At 43.0% G+C, this 18664-nt stretch overlaps 2 protein-coding genes across 3 annotated transcripts; both read left to right on the top strand.

Moving 5' to 3' along the window:
* The first annotated feature begins 1213 nt into the window (after window positions 1-1213).
* LOC130176863 (cingulin-like protein 1) lies at window positions 1214-12319 on the top strand. 2 transcript variants are annotated; one of them, XM_056388251.1, is made up of 19 exons: window positions 1214-1319; window positions 3034-4002; window positions 4103-4170; window positions 4959-5064; window positions 5166-5261; window positions 5349-5497; window positions 6026-6167; window positions 6269-6481; window positions 6582-6788; window positions 6938-7042; window positions 7239-7391; window positions 7612-7782; window positions 8072-8224; window positions 9771-9860; window positions 10654-10737; window positions 11105-11229; window positions 11462-11570; window positions 11666-11829; window positions 11922-12319. In XM_056388251.1, exons 2-19 carry the CDS (start codon window positions 3061-3063, stop codon window positions 11998-12000), a joined length of 3156 nt encoding a protein of 1051 aa, XP_056244226.1. In that variant the 5' UTR covers window positions 1214-1319; window positions 3034-3060; the 3' UTR covers window positions 12001-12319. The 2 variants fall into 2 exon arrangements, with proteins under 2 accessions (XP_056244226.1, XP_056244225.1); XM_056388250.1 differs by having other exon boundaries at window positions 4076-4170.
* A 328-nt stretch (window positions 12320-12647) lies between these two features.
* Window positions 12648-17378, top strand: LOC130176864 (aquaporin-9-like). Its single transcript, XM_056388252.1, has 6 exons — window positions 12648-12749; window positions 13039-13165; window positions 14224-14361; window positions 14564-14682; window positions 15555-15772; window positions 16306-17378. The coding sequence occupies exons 1-6, from the start codon at window positions 12648-12650 to the stop codon at window positions 16511-16513; spliced, it is 912 nt and encodes a 303-aa protein (XP_056244227.1). The 3' UTR covers window positions 16514-17378.
* The last annotated feature ends 1286 nt before the right edge of the window (window positions 17379-18664 follow it).

The following is an 18664-nucleotide window of genomic DNA, read 5'->3' as shown; positions in this document are numbered from 1 at the left end:
CCTAACCAATACAAATAAATGCTTAACTTTAACCCCAAAAGTTTTAAATCTCAAACGCCCCTTTGAAGTTGCCAGAATGTCCTCACAACGATGGTTTCAAAGACACGCACACAGTAAGGTAGACCCACCTATCAATATGTGACAGCTTTAGATGTTTTGTTTTTTCAAAGTAATGAGTGGGAAGTAAGATATTTCCAAAAGAAACAAATTATCTGCTGTTTCTGATCACAAAACGATGTAGCAGTTCTAGATGTTGTAAAGTCTGAGCTGTGTGACAGCTAAGACTAAACGTGACAAACTGCATCAGTAAGAAAGGAGAAATCCTCACAAAGTTGCAGCTCAGTTCTACCAAACAGCAAAAATGACACAGATTAGAGGTCGACCCAGTGACCTCTGGGTTTAAGGTGTTGACCAACTGCGACGTCCCAGGTTCAAGTCTCTTTCCTCCAGTTCCTGTCTGCTCACTTCTGTCTTTAATTAAAAGCATAAAATGTTTTGGTTTTTTTTTTACACAAGCATGTGGTCTATATGTAGCAGGGCTTCTATTCAGAAACCACATTTACAGTAATCAAGACCTGTATTCAAAGATGTGACCTGGTAAATAAAACCTTGGCCCCTGAGTGATGGAAATGTTCAACAGAAATGTTTTCACTTATTGTTAACTTTGATGTTTTGTCTTCACTGCACAGAAAGATGAATGTGCAGTGTTTGGCACTATAGGGGTAGAAGGGTTTTGAAGTCATCTGCTTTAAATCTGGGTTTACACATGTATCACAACCTGTTTGGACTCAGTCCAATATCCAGTTACACAAGTGTGATGTGAAAACCTGAAAAGGTCAGTGAGTTGTGTCCAGCATTTCAACTTGTAAAACAAATTATAAATGTGCATGAATTTTGAATATTTCAATGATATATGATGAACAGCTCCCGGGACAAGCGTTTCCTTTTTGGTGTTACAGTAGGCTACACTAATGGACACCTGGATGAAGTCAAACGTGCAACAGTCTCCTTAAACTTTTATGGGAACTTTTAACCTCCTTCATCCCTGTAACAGTCTTTACATACTGGTCCAGTTTCCAGCTCGTGACTTTAGTGGATCACAATATTACAGTGTGATATACGGTCCATTGAGCCTCATCACTCCTTCAAACCCATTACATCATATTAAGCCCACAGTCATATGGGCTGAATGTCTGACACGGAGCGGGCAGTGAACGCCTCTCTCTGAGCGGGACAGTGTGATCGTGTCCGGGCGGAGGAGGACAGTGTGAGCGGACGGAGGAGGAGGAGGACGCAGCAGTCAGACCGGAGACACAGCGGTAAGTTGCACCTCAGATTGATCTCTTTGTAACTCGTGTTTGCTCAAAGGAAGAGCCTCGTTATTGATCCTGTAGCCGCTCGCGGTGTGTGTGCTGTGCCCAGTGGTGAGTTTAAGATCATAATGTAGCTACTTTATCTGTTGTGTTCCTCCTGTAGTAACTACTTCAATCAGACAGTTTTCTGTGATGTTTAGCGTTTATGTGCCGTAATTGAATGTAGTTGTATATTTGACTGAAGGCTAGCCATTTGTTTAAAGTTAACAGTGTGAGGCCAAGTGAAGTCCATCAAGTAAAACCGGATAAACGCAGATCAGACAGCAAATAAACTTGGAGCCTACTTATAACCATCCGCGACCACTTGCTCACAAATAACTCTTATATGGTTATAAGCTGTAATTAATGGCGTTATTAATGGTTAATAAATCATTTATTTCAGCGTATAGTTATAAGCTATTAATAAGGAAATCGGAAGGGTTGCCAGGTTGTATAAAGTCCTCTTTCTTCCTCTTTGCTTTGTCCTTTTGGCTAACTCTTTGTTTCATAAGGAAGACCTCCTTAAATTGACAGTCAGACCTTTTGGAAAGTGTGTTGATAAATTGATGTTGTTAAAGTTGATGACGAGTGGATTTGTGTGGACAAACAGTCCATCTGAGTGGACTTTCTGATTAATTTAAGAGTCTGCTTAAAGGACAGATGAAATGGCACATTTTCCTATAACCTACCAACCCAAAAATCATTTTTATTAATAACGGATCTATGAAGTGTCTGTTGATGTCACAGAATTACAATCTTAGAAACTGCCCAGAATTAAAGTTGTCATGGTGACCACGGGGTTTAAGTTGCTGATCATGTAATCACAAAATGCCAGGTTTGAGCTTGGGGATCTCTATAACATATCATCTCCCCTCAGATCCTGCCAACTTTCTGATAAAAGCATTAAATGCCCCCAAAAACTCTTATCTGAGTGGATAGTCAGATGAATTTAAGAGATAACTCACAGGACTCTGCAAGTGTGCTGAAGGAGGATATTGTACAACCTGGCAACCCAAGAGTGGTTCTTATTCATGGCTTATAACTGATCTTACTACTATAACAGTTATTAATAAAACCATGTGTTAGAGCTTATAAACCTTTTATGAAGGATACCTTGTTAGAAAGTGGTAACAATACTTTTCTTTCTGAACTTCCTGAACACCACACGAGCTGCTGTCTGTCTGTAGTGCTTTTAGTTGAAGTATCCACGCTCGGGATGGTGCTCTTGAGAAGATACCGTTTTGTGTGCAGCACAACACCTCTTGTGTTCTTGTGTGTCAGCCTCACAGTAACATATTTGTCGACAAACATTATCTTCATGTGTCATACTATGAAGTGGGTGACGACACCCCGGAGACCTCGGCCAGTTGTAGTCGTCATACAGATGGCTCAGCTTCAGCTGTACAATAGCACACTGTTATTAGCACACAGAAGGAGCTGTTTTCATTGCACAGCAATATCACGCTGTTGTCAGTGTCTCATGTAGGATGAGTGCAGCTGCGTGAGGAGCTCCCTGGATGTCTGTCATTGTGTACCACTGAGGCACCAGCCCTGCTCCAATGTTTTGTAAACACCAGCCCCAGCTGGACCAACCTGATGCATCAGTTTTTAGTTCACCTTCCCATGCAGGATTTCTAAATTACCTGTCTGTTTTTTTTTTTTTGTTTCGTTTTTTTGCCAGTTCATCTGTTAATCTAGTGGAGTCAGGATGGAGTCTCACAGACTGAACGGCTCTCCAGACATCAGGATACAGAGGAGCTACATGCAGCAACACAGTCAAGGAGGCAGCCAGGACAACTTGTTTGGAGTGAAGGTGCAGGTTCAGGGGTTTAAAGGTCAACCTTACGTGGTTCTGAACAGTTCTGGTCAGGAGAGTCACAGGGACATCTCTGTCATCACTCATCAGGCGGGGTACAACCCGGGTATGGTGAGGTCTGTGGATGAAAGACACTCTCCAGCTGAGACACAGAGGAGTGCAGCCTCCTCTGTGTTTCATTATCAGAAACACCCAGAGATTATGAGACCTTATGACCCTGAGAGTAATAACCTGAACCTAGTCATTCCTTCAGTCGCCCAACCTGGACGTCTTCCAGAGACAACGCAGACTGCTAACATGACCAAACCCAGGATCCCTCTGCCAGCCGAGGGCCCAGAGGGAGACCAGGTTGAGGTGGTCCAGAACAAGGCACCTCCCTCAGGTGGACACATCCCTGCAAGGTTCCCAAACTTAGTGGACACAGACTCCATCTTATCTGTGGGGAAGCTGATAAGCCAGTTCAACAGCAGCCAGCGAAGGGGAAGGTGTGGCCCAAGAAACAGGCTGGACCCGGAGCAGTGTCGGAGGTCGCGCAGTGTGGACAGCGGTCGAACCTCAGACTCCTCCTTGTCCTCCCCTTCCTCCAGCAGACCCTCGTCTCTGAAGGGCACCAGGGGGGAGACCCCAGGTGGGATATATCCTCCCGGGTCAGCTAGGGCTCGACTCCTTGGCGGAGAGCCCTCTTTGACAAACAAAAGGGAGGAGAGCAAGCCGAGCACACTGCTCAAAGGACTTCATCCTCATGCTGCGAATCTGCTTCACAGGACAGAGAAACCCTCTGTCTCCAGATCATGTAGCGACCAGACTGATGAGTCTGATGAAAGAGACACACAGGTAATGAGATTTGCTTTAGAGCACAGTTGTTCTTTTAAAGATTGAATTTATTTGCTGTATGTTCTCTGACCAGGTCACTCCTGATCTTCTGAAAGGACAGCAAGAGCTCTCAGCAGACCCGACTGCAGATACAGCAAAACAAATACTGTTCACGTACCTCAAGGATGGGTAAGTCCCTGTCAGCTCTCAGCACTTGTGGTCAATGAACCAGTTCAACATTTTTGGAAATAATGGTCATTTGCTTTCTTGCTGACAGATGAGAACATTTATACCGCTTTCATGTTTTTACAGTAAATATGAAGTTACATCCAGCAGCTGCTTAGCTTAGCTTAGTTTAGCTTATTTTATCTTAGCCTATCTTAGCATAGTTTAGCTTAGTTTAGCTTATCTTAGCACAAAGGCAAGGCAACTTCATTGATTTTGCACCATTTAAACACAGATTCTTTACGTTAGGCAAAGCAAAAATATATAAAATAAAAATAGAATAAAATTACATTTAAAAAAAGACTGGAAATTGGGAAACAGCTAGCATCCAAATAATCATCCAAATGTTTGCAAAATCAACCTAACAACTCATGCTCAATGATTAACACGTTAAATCTCACGGCAAGAAGGAAAATAAAAATTATAATATAATATAATGTAAGTATTATTCCTTTGAAACAAGGTAATAAATGAGTTTTCATTTCCACTTGTTTCAGCTGAAGATTCAATAGTGTGTAGTTCAATCAGATAAGGGGGTGCCGATCCAGCTGTGTGTGCTCAAACACACAGCAGTCAGGAATGCAGAGCATGAACTTGATAAATAACCAGTCACATGGAAAGTTTTTAAGATCCATCACTGCCTATTTTCAAATATGTGCTGAAGTAGGGCACCGCCATGTATCGCTGACTAGATTTAATTTTATCTTTACAACCAGTCAGTGTGTTTTTGAAATGTTTTTCTTGCCTCTCAGGACGACTGATGATGACTCCACCACTCAGAGGAAAGTCAACCTGCTGCTTGAAAGGATCAACAAGCTCAAATGGAGGACTGCAGAGAATGTGGAGGAGGAGGACAAAGTGAGTGTTGGGATGAGATGTTTGCCAGTGTTGATAGTTGTGTTCAGCATGTTAAGATGTCTTTGTCTGAAACTCCCAATGATACTTCTCTTCTCCTGAAGGATAATGCATCGGAGGTGAAGCAGTTGCAGGACAAACAGGCAGTGCTGGAGAGAGACGTGTCTGAGTTAAAGCAAAGACTGGAAACTGAGATGAAGGTGCAGTGTGACCCCATCCTGCTGACTCACCACTCACTTCCTGTTCCTGTGACTGATGATGTCCCTTTCTGTTACTGTGTTGTGCAGAATGAAAAGACTCTTGCCAAGGCCTGTGAGAAAGCCAGGACGGAGAAAAAGAAACTTCAGGAAGAGTTTACCAAAAGTCAGACAGAGCTCTGCAAACTCAGGGAGAGACTGGCTGAACTCGAGGCAGAGCTTCGGTCTACCAAACAGGAGTAAGGATTTGGCCTCCCAGTCACTCAGAAAAGTTTCAAAGTAAAGCTCTGCTAAGTAAAAATGCTGACATGTTATCAGCTCAACGGAGGCTATAATTGAGAACCGTTTCATATTTACTTTCCAGACATCAGAGTGGTGTTAATGTCCTCATGGTGTCTAGTGTCACAGAGGAAAGTTTATGTTTTCCATGGATAGCAAATGAAACAGTTATGAAATGCATGACTAAACAGGATACACACTTCAGCTCAATGCTGTGCTCCGCTTTTTTTTTCAGCAAAGCTTCTGCTCATACTCTTAGGTCATTCAAGTGAACTGTAATGTGTGAGCTGATGAAGGTCATTAGAGCGAAAGCAGAGTCAAATACCATTTGGATTAAGTGTGCAGATATCTAGTCCTGTCCAGGGCTGTTCTACAACTTTAAAGCAGGGTCAAGCAGGTTTCTTTACCAAATACATACAAAATATGGAACTGAAAAATGCTGAAATATATGTCTTTCCTGTATATTTGTGTTTCTTGTATGTTGTCAGATTGAGTAAGATGAAGGCAGAGAGAGAAAGATCCAGGACGGAGATGAAAGACCTTCAGCAGCAGCTCTCTGAGATGCACGATGAGCTGGACCAAGCCAAGAAGGCAGAGGTGATAAACACAGAGAAAGAAATCCTTCTGAAGGTAAATGAAAGCAGGTGTAGAAGATTCACGTCCCAAATCATCAGCAGCTGTCTTCACTGCACTAAAGGTAGTAACACTGTATTATGATGGATGTCCGTCAGGATATGGCGCAGCTGAGTTTGGACTTTCAGGAGATGCTTCAGATGAAGGAGGAGCAGGAGGAGGTGCTGCACCGCCGGGAGAGGGAGCTCAGCGCCCTGAAGGGGGCGCTCAAAGAGGAGGTGGAGACGCACGACAATTACACGGCCGCTCTGAAGGAGGAATATGAACAGGAGCTTGAGAAGCTGCTCAGGGATTTAGAGCTGGCTAAAGAGGTAACAGGGAAGACATGCATGTCTTTTGAATTCGCAAAACTAACACGTGGTTTATTACGCTGCTCATGTTCATCATTTATGACTCCAACCTGTCTTTCAGAGCAATACTCTGCTGTGTCAAGAGAAGGTGGAGGCAGAGGGGGTGAAAGGTGTAGCTAAGGTGCAGCTGAAGGATCTGAGCCAGGAGAGAGATCAGCTGAGAGGAAAGGTGCAGGAGCTCAACAAGAAAGTGGATCAGCTGAACCAGGCAATCCAGGAGGCTAAAACCACAGAGAGACTGCTGGAGCAGAGAGCGAAGCAGCTGGAGGTGGGGAGAAGGTGTGGGTGAGGGTGGAGGGATTTTGATGTTGAGCTAATTCTTTCTGAGGACATGTTTTATTTACTTCGATTTGATGTGGGTTTTTTTAGTCAAAGTTTCATTTATATTCCTGATGTTTTTTTTCTCTTGTTCCTCAGAGGGAAAAGCAGCAGGTTGAGGAAATGCTAAAGGATGTGAGGAGGAATGAGGAGGAGATGTGTCAGTCTAACCAACTGCTGCTCACTCGGTTGGAGGACGTGCAGGTAAAGTCCAGGTCACTGTTAGTCTCAGAGGGGAAGCTTGGGGGCGAGGTGGTGACTTACTGATGTTTCCTGTCTGAAAGAAGGATTACAAAAAAGAGAAACAGCTGGATTGGTTTTAAGATCATGACTCAGGGCGTGAGATGATTTTTAGCAGTTTAGCAAAAAAAAACAAAGCTGTTGTCTTGTCTTTCGACAGAGTAAGTTGACCAAACTCAACCATGAGCACAGGGACTTGAAGGAGAAGCTGAAGGAGGAGAGGAAACAAAGAGAGGAGCTGTGGAAGGCAAAAACTGAACTGGAAGACGAGAGGAGGCTGCAGGACCGGGCTGTTGAGCAACTGCAGAGGAAGGTGAGAGGTGGACCTTGACAATTTATTAGACCCAATCGGAAAACATTTTTGGAGCCAAACAAGATCCAAAAATCTGTTGTCTTAACCCTGCAGCGACATGAGATCAGCAGAAACAGCTGATAGTTCTTGTGCATGCATAGTTTCTTTCATCCCTTATGTCCACATACCCGAGGAGGTTCACTTATCTCACTGTACAAGCTCTGTTTATCCGTCTGTTCAGATGAACAGCATCATGGAGGAGTGCGAGGCGTCTACAGACGTACTTCAGAGCCAGGTCGACGAGGCCAGAGAAAAGAGTCAGAGGGAGTTGGCTGAGCTGCGTCGACAGCTGCAGGAAAAGGGAGCAGAGCTGGAGAAATCCCGACAGGCAGCCAAAAGACTGCAGGAAGAGGTGTGGTACTCATTGTCTCTCTCGATTCATCAGTTTGTGGGTTCAAATGTCCGAGTCACCAATAAAATAATAAGTCAGCGGCAGGGTAGAAAGGAGTTATGTTGTTTTTTTTTTTAATTTTTCTCCTGATAAGGTGCTACATGGATCCTGAGAGAAGTTTTCAAACGTTTAACCTGATTCACTTTTCTGAATAATGTCTGTAACTGAGTGACCACTGCCCAACACTAAACCCTGGCATGTTACCTTATCTCACAGTGTGTGTTTACTCAGTGGCGTGTTCTGTGTTCAGCTCCTTCCTCTGGAGGGGGATCTGCAGCGGTGTCGCAGGGAGCAGCAGGAGGCCCAGCTGAGGGGCCAGCAGCTGGAGCAGAGGGTGGAGGAGCTGGAGGAAAGGAACGCAGCCACGGTGGAGGAGAGAGAGCGGCAGGTCAAACTCATGGAGGTAAATGTCTGGGGAAATCCCACTCTGGAAACTTACTGAATTAAGAAGTTGTCACAAGAAAAACAAGCATCCAAATGATAGTGAGAACTAGAAAATTCCAGGGAAATTTTGAGTGCCACGGGGGCTACTGCCGGGATGAGTACATGATTTATTTCCAGTGTTCAAAAGTCACCCTGATCATATTCTGCTTTTGAGAAATGTCTTGATAAAAAAGACTCTGATATAAAACAATGTCACATCCCTCCATCATGTATTATGTGGGAAATATCTCATATACTGTGTTGTTTTTTTTAATAAAACAAGAGGCAACATGTCTTCAAACTGGCATTTAAAGGGTTAAAATCCTGAAAACTAATAAACATTTGGTAGGTTTGAGCAGAACTGAAGTGGTTTAAGAGATGTATGCAAAAAAAAGCAGAAAAAAAAATTGATATATGATGATTTTATAGCATTTTCTTTGTGTGTCCTTTTTTGGACGCGAGGAACCCCAGAGGCTACAAAATGTGTTACCAGTGTATAATAGACCTATAACAGTAACTGACATTAGATTTTAAAAATATGTCAAAAAAGCCCCGAGGCACTCCTCTCAGCTATTCTAGCTGTAGAGGAGTCCCTCGGAGCTGAGCACCCGTGGCAATAAAATTTTCATTTGCATTAACATACACAGCAATAAAATTAAATTTCTTTTCATCGAAAATTGTCCGTAACACTTCACCTGTTTAACATGTAGAAGCAGTATGTAAACATGTAATGAATGGTTTACAACACTCTATAATGTTATTATAATAGCATATAGAAGGACATTTAAGTGTTTAATTTAATAATAATAATTGTCATTCAAGCCTTTTTAAAACACTAATGCTCTAGTTGAAGCTTTAAGATGGACATGCAGCAGTAATGATTCCTGCCATTGTGCACTGATGACCGTGGGAAACGTTCAATTATAAACTGCTCTCACTCTTAATCGAGCGCGCAGCCGAACATACTTCACTTTATCACGTGCTTTGAAAGTGTTTATCTGTTCAGGTGCCAGTATTTGCACTCACTTGTTCCTGTGAAATATGAGGGTGCTGAGAGGAGTCATGGCAACAACATCTCGCTGCTCACCACTGTTTGTCTTGCTGATGACAAAACATTACACAGTGACACCAGTGTGCTCTCTGTTGACACTGCGTATCAACCGAGGAAGCTCGTGTTTACTGTAAAAAGTTATCAGACCTGTCTGGGTGTTCTCAGGAATCTCCTCTCACCCCCCCACCCCACACCCCACACCCCTCCCACCTTCATTGTTAAAAACTCACTTCCACACACAATTTATTATGATAGGGTTTTCAAATGGGATTATCTTTGTCTTAGTGCATTTTTTCCCAGCAGCCTCCTCATGTGTTATTACCCAATAACCCTTTTCCCTGAGTCAGTTTTGTAACCACAGCCTCTGGGGAGAGATCCATCATGTTCGCTGCACTGGTAAACATTGTTGTGCAGTGTCATATAAATGAATTAGAGGATGGTTCAACTCATTTTTCATGTCCTCCTCTCGTCTCAGGGACGTATCAGTCACCTAGAAGAAGATCTTCACGATGAGCGCAGCAGTGCTGACCGCCTGATGGAACGACTAGACAAAACCAAAGAGCAGGCAGGTTTACTCCCACACTGTCTTTTCTTCTTTTTTTTTTTTATCTACACAAATCTCTCATTTTGTATTAGCTAACATTCATAAATTTCCCCAACAGCAAAGAGACAACCCATCAGTGATAGAATTATGCCCAGTCTCAAGTTTGAACACCCAGCCCAATATCTGTTTTTATCATGAACAGATGTCGGGCTGAGTGCTCAGATTTCCCCTCAGACACTGAAAGCTGCAGGTCGGTGTGTTCAGACCAGCTCGTTAAACAAGTCTTGTTTTTCTTTCTCAACACTCACTTTGTAACTGCCCTGAAATATGGCTGAACCCCTCTCACTTCATATACGTTGCTTCGTCTGATCCCGTCATAAAAGCCCCACTTCCTCTGTGTGTCTGTAAAGTAGGCCACCGTTCATGGGAGAAAAGTGGTGCAGACTAATTGACACAAAACACTGTTTTGGGAGCAGTGCAAAGACAAAAACAGCTAACTATTGTGAGCAGCTATTCACACTCCCTTCACTGGGCCTCTGGATGTTATTAGAGAGGAAAGAGCCTTTAGGTCTGATGTGGCCACTCAGAGCAGACAGCATTTCCTCTGGGTTTAGGAATTAGGCTGGAAAACTTTTCATTTAACCTGAAAGCGCTTGTCAACATGTCCTGCCCTTTTTTAATAACGTAGAGCCGGGTTTTGTTTATAATGGAAGAGAGCACATATGCACATGTCCTGCCCTCGTTGACCGACTATACATCTACGTTATGCTGTAGATTATGACTGAAACTCTGTGTGTGTGTGTGTGTGTGACAGATGGATCAGATTAGGAACGAGCTGATGCAGGAGAGAGCAGTCAGACAAGACCTGGAGTGTGACAAGACGAGCCTGGAGAGACAGGTACTGACCCCTGACCCCCTCACACTGTGCTCAATCAGAGATGTGGGTTATGATCTCCATATCAACCTGTTATCAATGTGGCATATGTACTTTTTACATTATGCCCTTTTGAATACTCATTTTACATATATTTATATATTTTTTTAATTTTCTTGTTGTCTTTCTGTCAAAACAAAGTTTCTGTTCACTTTCACTCACCAAAAATGCCTTGTGTGAATCCTTAAGGTCAAGTAAAGGTCAAACAAATGCAACTCCTTCCTCCTAAAACATCTGCAAAGCCAGTTGTTTGGAAAAATTTTGAAACTTCAGGGTACTTTCACATTTCTGCCTCATTTATGACAATCTCCTGTTTGACTTCCTCCGTCAGAACAAGGACCTGAAGAGCAGAGTGACTCACCTGGAGGGATCACAGAGGACCAACCAGGACTCACTGCTCTCCAAACTTAACAGCCGCATCCAGGAACTGGAGGAGAGGTTACAGGGAGAAGAACGGTGAGCGTTTGCACATTTATATTAGTTCTAGACATAAATGTATACAGAGTGTGTGAGATTGTAGAAGATACTTTGGATCATAGCTCCCTCACATACTTGATGGTAGCTGTGGAGCGGTGAACCCACTCATATCACTTTCCCCCGTAGTTGTAAGAGTGAGAACACACTGGGAAGGTGTTGAGTTACAGGAAGCTGCAGCAGCGATGTGATCTCTTGGTGCTTCTGCCCTCAGGGACAACAACAGCCTGCAACAAGCAAACCGCAAGCTGGAGCGCAAAGTCAAGGAGATGAAGATGCAGGCGGATGAGGAGCACATCAGCCTGCAGAACGAGAGAGACCAGGTAGACACATCTTTAACCATAAAGAACAAAGTCAAGCAGTCAGGAGTGGCGGACTTGCCTCATGATTTAATATCCCACTTTTGTGAACTCTGCAGCTGACTCAGAGGCTGAAGACGGCAAAGAGGCAGATGGATGAGGCGGAGGAGGAGATCGAGCGTCTGGAACACACTAAAAAGAGGCTGCAGAGGGAACTGGATGAGCAGATCGAGGCCAACGAGCAGCTTCACGGCCAACTGAGCACACTGCGGAATGAGATGAGGTGACCACTCACCGACTCGCTGTGTTTGATTTACTGTGTTGCATTAAAGGGTGTTGTTTAACTCCAGCGGTTTTATTCTTTGCACTGACCAGGCGTAAGAAGAAATCACCTCCTCTCATCAAGGTTGTGGAGGATGATGTGAACGACGTGGACGACTTTGGCTCCGACTGACTGACTGAGGAATCATTGATTTATTAATTTTGCATATTAACAACTCAGGTGTGATTTTATAACGTTTCCAGTTGTGAGCAGCGTGGCACCTTGCCAAGGCTGACCTCTAGTGGCAATATGTGTAACTACAATATAAGACAAACTGATGTTTTACAATATGACAAACTCTGACTTATTAATTCAAAATTTTTTTGTTGTCTAAGTTATTCCATTGCTGTGTGAGCTAATATGGTGCAAACTGCAAATCTTAAACTGATGAATAAATGTATTAAATTTATACACCTCTGAAATAAATCCAGCTCTATGATGTTTCTGTAAATCTGAGAGTTTGTCAGTGTCACACACACACACACACACACACACACACACACACACACACACACACACACACACACACATTAATGAATAAAGAAAATCAGATTTTACAAGACAAAACACACCTGTCCATCACCTCTGCTGTGAACCTCTGCATGTTGACCGGCTGACAAGGAGAGTGCGATGTGGTGGTTGTACAAATGGATCAATGGTCTGTGCTGAATGGCTGCAGCGGTGTAGAGGTGGAGATTTGACATGAGCCCTCTGATCATCTCCGGTGGTTCACACAGCTGGACATCTGGCAGATTTAACAGCATTTGGCACAGAGATACATGGAAATACAACACAAGAGAAGCATGAGGCAACACTGTGCTCTCAAACATGGAATACTCAAGGAATTCCTGGCAGAGTTCCTGGGGACGTTCGTCTTGGTTGTAAGTGAAACTTTGTTTGATAAAGCTGTTTTTTGTTTTTTTTCATCTGAGCTTTGGTCTGAGCAGTAGAACAGAGTATTTCAGTGCAGTGAGGGTGTGCGCTACAGTGCGTTTGCTTTGTGACTGATTTTAAAGTTAATTTAAAGTTAATTTCAGTTTATTATTGAAGTCCAGACCACTCAAGGTGATCTTCATAAATGTTGATGAATTTCCCTAAAAAAAAAAAAGAGACATTTAAGTGAACAGACACTGGTAAAAATCTGTTGCTCTCTTCCTCCCTGTTGGTCAGTTGTTCGGCTGTGGCTCAGTCGCTCAGACCGTCCTCAGTCGAAACACCCTTGGTGAGCCGCTCACCGTCCACATCGGCTTCTCTGTGGGACTGATGATGGCAGCGTACGTGGCTGGTGGAGTCTCAGGTAAACATGATTTCATCTGGTTGTAAGCACTTCTGCACAATTTCTGTAAATTCATCTCACATGAGCCACAGAACCCCACTGGCAGTGTTTGATATGGTCATTTGGATTGAATGCACGTAAAATAATTTCATGAATAATTATTGATGGATGCCACTGAGATCAATTTTCCACGCTGCTGGTATTGGCATCCTGTCAAATCAACTGAAATACATTATCAGTTAGTTGTTAACAGTTTGTTGTTTGCATATCCAGCTTCTTTGCTGACATGTAATCTCCTGTTCAGCACTACAGTCTCAGTGATGCATTAGAATAATTCTTAGTTGATACAAACGACCTGTGCCAGGACATATAAAACAGTCTGACACAGGTTGCTTGCATGTGTTTTAATCCAAACATTGTTACTCATGTGGCTTGCAGCTTGTAATAATATAACTTTATGGCTTCCTGTCCAGCCATGTGCCACCTCCACAACTCCAGTGTCAGCAGGAACGTGCCAGCTCTCGGTCCAGATTCAATGGATGTGCACTGACCATTGATTTGTTAGTGCTAGTGCACGGCCTCTCCAGGGTCATACATAACCCTGGGCGCTAAATGTCCTGCAAACTACATTGATCATAGGCTTCGTTCATCTGTCTATTACAGACCAGACTCAGTCCAAATGAGACTGCTCGCCTCCTCTGAGCAGCAGCTACCTCCAGTTCTACATCAAAAGGACCAATTGCATTTCATAAAGAAAGATCAAAGACAGACAGATTTGTAAATTGCTTTTAAACTTTAAAAACTTTGCAGGATGTGAGCCCAGTTTGATTAAAAAAATGAGGGGAATAATGGTCACTTTTGTTTTCTTGACTTATAGGATGAATTTCCAATATGTGACCATTATTCTGCCTCTGTGCTCTTGAACATATATAACAAAACCCAGCACTGCCCTGGGGGCTGCTCCCCTTCTGCTGCCCCTTGTAAATGTGACGGCCTCGCTAATGATGGAGAGGATATCATGCCAGACACCCCCACACACTGCACCCCTCCTTCACTCTGTGCTTTGTCCTCCGTCCCAGGGGGCCATGTGAACCCTGCTGTGTCTCTGGCCATGGTGCTTCTAGGCAAACTGAAGATTTGGAAGTTTCCCTTCTATGTCATCGCTCAGTTTCTTGGTGCTTTCGTTGGAGCTGCTGCAGTTTTTGGATTATACTACGGTGAATACACTGAACTTTACCCTTACACTATACATGCTTAACAACTGTTGGTTATGATCTCCAGAGGCTTAGTTTCTCCCAAATTTAAAAAAACCCAACCCCTGTCTTAAAACTGAATTCGTTACAGTAAAAATATTTCAGCTACACGTCCATCAATATGAGAAACTCATGGATGAAAGCAACCTGTTTGTCCTCTGCACAGATGCTTTCATGGACTTCACCAGCGGGATTCTGTCAGTGACAGGAATCAATGCAACAGGTCACATTTTTGCTTCCTACCCTGCGAGACACCTGTCAGTCCTCGGCGGCTTCATCGATCAGGTGAGCTCTGGTCGCTGTGACCCAATGACCTGCCCTCCATTGTGACCTGCCGCTCCCATTCAGGCTCTAAATACTGCAAAGTCTGGCAAATGTGGCTAATGCAAAAATTGATTGCCCCATTTAGTCTGAGAACACCCCCACTTTTGCTTGGTTTTGGGTCTAATGACCCATTTCCTGGCTTCCTCTGGGAGGTCAGATCTATACTTAACACCATTTTCAGTCTGTTTAGTCGGTGCAGCGATCAAAAAATAACTCGTCTACCAGATTAAAACTGTTGAAAACCACATCAGGTGAACCGCTGAGGTAAATCTAATTAGTCTGACTGTGCTCGTGTTAATGTTCCCTTTGTTAGCTCTGTGTAACAGTAGTGCTTAGAGGTGAGGAAGAGGCTACGGTCTATAAATACCCTAAACATTTAACACTAAAAAGATTTGAACCATCAGGATAAGACTTATTTGTTTTAGTGATACATATCTAGTTAGAGGGAATGATGGACCAAAATGTTCAAATGTGATTTTAATCTATCCGATAAAGCCTGATAACTGTACCAACTACACAGTTTAATGATTTCTTATTTATTTATTTGTATGTTACAAATGATAAAAGATATAATATGTACACCTTCACATATATACAAACACACTTTACATAAATGAATGTAAAGTGCACAGAAGAGTGAGGAAGTTAAAAGCTTCTCCTCTCCTAAAAAGTCAAGGCAAAATAAACAGGATGGCATGAAAGAAAAATAACGAGGAAAGAGAAAATCAATCAACACTGTCATTGGGAAGTTACCAGTGAGTGTTTGTTATGATGTTTTGTGTTCACCCTACAGAATGGCAGTATTGCAACTAAATGACGCTCTGCTCCTTCAGGTGGTGGGCACGGGTATGCTGGTGCTGTGTATCCTTGCTATCATCGATGGCGGAAACATTGGAGCTCCTAAAGGCGTGGAGCCGCTGGCCATCGGGCTGATCATCATGGCCATCGGCGTGTCCATGGGACTGAACTGTGGCTACCCCCTGAACCCCGCCAGAGACCTGGGACCCCGACTGTTCACGGCTGTAGCAGGATGGGGGATGGAAGTTTTTAGGTAACTGTACAACAGAGCAAGACAGATTGAGATCTTATTTTTTAACACAAATTGATTTTTTTAACCTCCTGAAGTGCCTTATATTAAGTTTATTTTGTGTCATATACTTGGGTTGAATCAAATACAGGCAGATTTAATGTGTGTGGATCTTGAGGCAATGATCAGGGTGCTGAACAACATTATATTAGATAATGTTAATTGGGAAAAAAAAAACGTTACATCTTAATGTATGTTCACATTATGGAAACATATACATGTGTTTGTGATTCTCTGTCTCCACCTCCTCCAAAGTGGAACCTTTCATTCTTTTTATTCATTGAGATTGTTAATTGAAGTAAACTGATTAAGACCTGAGCTGCTGACATGAGCCCCAGTGTTATATAATGTCACATGCACTCGACAGATGCAGTCGATGATTGTGAATGATCCAGTGATGGCACCAGTGACCTGCAGTGACTTCTGTGCCAGCTGCTTGAGTGACTGCCAGAGATGAGTTTAACCCTTTCCTCTTTTCATAACGTCGGTGTTCGCAGCACTGCAGACTACTGGTGGTGGATCCCTGTGGCAGGGCCCATGGTGGGGGGAGTTGTTGCGGCCGTCATCTACTACCTGCTGATCGAGCTGCACCACCACCACGACGAGCCCGAGAAGCCCCAAGAGGAGGAAGAGGAGGAGGAAGAAGACGAGGACGACGAGGACAGCAGTCTGAAGGACAAATATGAGATGATCACCATGAGCTAAAAGAGACATTAACCTCCAGGACTGACTGGTCAGATTCAGCTGTTTCACTGTCAGTCAGATGACTAACACCCAGCACACCGTCCATCTGTAAGGACAGGCTTCCTCTGTCAGTGTGCTCTCTGTGCTAGACCCATTAATAGCAGGATAGGCTGTAGTTACACTTCTGATTGACGTTATGCTCTGCAGAGACAAGCTTTTCCAGCTCAGTGATGGCACCATTAAAACCTATACGGGTCAAAACACAAAGTAAAATAACTTAGGAAACTGTTTAGACTGAAAAACTGCAGCTAGTTGAACTAAATAAGGAGTGTGGATAATGTCGTCCAAACCAACACCGGGTCGTCTCCTCTGCAGTTTCACTTTTTATGTTTTATGTTTCATAAACACGTGAAAGTCGCAGTCCTGCTTCACATTGTCATGACTTTTCATATAGATGTGTTGTAAATAGCACCTTGTAAATATCCCACTTCATTTGAATATACACTTAACATGCATGCCAGTTTCCTTTTAGGTTTGCTCCCATTTTCTTCAGTGGTTGTGATGCTACCATCTGTATATTCACTTAAAACCTCTTTTTCTTTTCTTTTTTTTGTCGTAACTTGTAATTATTTTTCTTCTTTTGCAAACCTCCCTCCTGTTCATTATTATTATTTGTATTTTACTCAGTGTTGTTTTGTCTACATTAAAGTTTCTACAAATATCAACTTCACCTCAGGGACTCATTTCCCTTCATCAGTGAGACATCATCTATTTTATTTATCACTGACAGCCGCAGTTAAACTGAACGAGTTTGCTGATGTCGTTTTCCTTTCAGCATTCACAATATTACCCTAGTATATCCTCATACATCCCTTCAATTGCTGTGCAGGCCGTAATAATCTACGTGACGAAGTGAAAGAAGACAGTAACAGCGACATGAATCTTCTGAGTAAACTTCAGTGGCAGACAAGTACATTCATTAGACTCAGACTGAACACCTTCAACAACAATTGGGCCGACATAAGTGATGGATTTGTTGTGTTTAGATGAAACGATGGCAGAGGATGATTATGCCTCACTGCAGTGTCAGCTCAGAGCGCTGTGCTAAAACAAATATTTCCTGTATGAGCTGATCACTCTAGCTAATGTCCCTGTGCATATCAAAGTTGATCTGAGTCTCATCTGGGTGTCTGATTTTAACTCTCCAACAGTGGATACAGGTGGTCATGCCACTGTTGGAGGGTTGAGGATGTAGAGGGAATGAAATTAACCAGGAAAATTAAAGCAAACAAAGTGTAAGAAAATCCTTCCTGGCATCCTGTGAAGAGGAAGTATTTGCCACCTTTACCTGAGCAAAAGTACCAATACCAGAGTGCAAATTTATCCAGTTACAAGTAAAAGTCTTGAATTCAAACTTTCTCCAGACTCCACAAAAATGATCAATTACCCTCATGGAAAAATCCAGGATTTATGAACATGCATCAATATACATGTATAGATAGATAGATAGATAGATAGATAGATAGATAGATAGATAGATAGATATAGATAGATAGATAGATAGATAGATAGATAGATAGATAGATAGATAGATACCTTTGGCTGAGTTGTTCTACAGCCTGATGGCAGTGGGGACAAAGGATCTCCTGAACCTCTCTGTTCTGCAGCGCAGTGAGATGAGACGTTTTCTGTCCTGCCTGAATGTTGTGGAGAGGATGGTTGGTATTGTCCTCCATCTTACACTGCATGCATCTCTCCACGACAGTCCTGAGTGAGTCCAGACTCCTGCCAAGCGCAGACCCAGCCTTTTTGACCAGCTTGTCCAGTCTCCTCGTGCTCATGCCCGACATGCTGCTGCCCCAGCAGACTGCAGCATAAAAAAGTACTACTATTAACTGTTGGAGGGCAACCATTTTAACTACTTCATATACTGTTTTAGTTATGTACTTTACTGCAGATTAGTCTATAACAAACCTTGATATTTTAGGGGCTGATCATTTGTTTCGTGTATTAAATCTTAATCTAAAAAGCAACTAGAGCTGTCAGATGTATGAAGTACAGTACAATATCTTTCTCTGAAATGTAGTGGAGTAGACAAGTACCTCATGTGTGCTTGAGTTACTTTACATCTCTGGCTTTGGCTCAGTATTTGTCTGTGAGTGCAGGCAAAGT

The sequence above is a fragment of the Seriola aureovittata genome, chromosome 10 (genome assembly GCF_021018895.1).
Source record: "Seriola aureovittata isolate HTS-2021-v1 ecotype China chromosome 10, ASM2101889v1, whole genome shotgun sequence".
Taxonomy (NCBI): domain Eukaryota; kingdom Metazoa; phylum Chordata; class Actinopteri; order Carangiformes; family Carangidae; genus Seriola; species Seriola aureovittata.
Note: the sequence above shows the minus strand (reverse complement) of the source record. Positions and strands in the feature narration are given on the sequence as shown.

Bases quoted from the DNA above. Each gene is read 5' to 3' on its own strand.
- LOC130176863 (XM_056388250.1), top strand. From the start codon at position 3,061: ATGGAGTCTCACAGACTGAACGGCTCTCCAGACATCAGGATACAGAGG. The intron at 4,003-4,075 runs GTAATGAGATTT...TTCTCTGACCAG, and splicing joins CTGATGAAAGAGACACACAG to GTCACTCCTGATCTTCTGAA. The intron at 6,482-6,581 runs GTAACAGGGAAG...CCTGTCTTTCAG, and splicing joins ATTTAGAGCTGGCTAAAGAG to AGCAATACTCTGCTGTGTCA.
- LOC130176864 (XM_056388252.1), top strand. From the start codon at position 12,648: ATGGAAATACAACACAAGAGAAGCATGAGGCAACACTGTGCTCTCAAA. The intron at 12,750-13,038 runs GTAAGTGAAACT...CCTGTTGGTCAG, and splicing joins TGGGGACGTTCGTCTTGGTT to TTGTTCGGCTGTGGCTCAGT. The intron at 13,166-14,223 runs GTAAACATGATT...CCTCCGTCCCAG, and splicing joins CGTGGCTGGTGGAGTCTCAG to GGGGCCATGTGAACCCTGCT.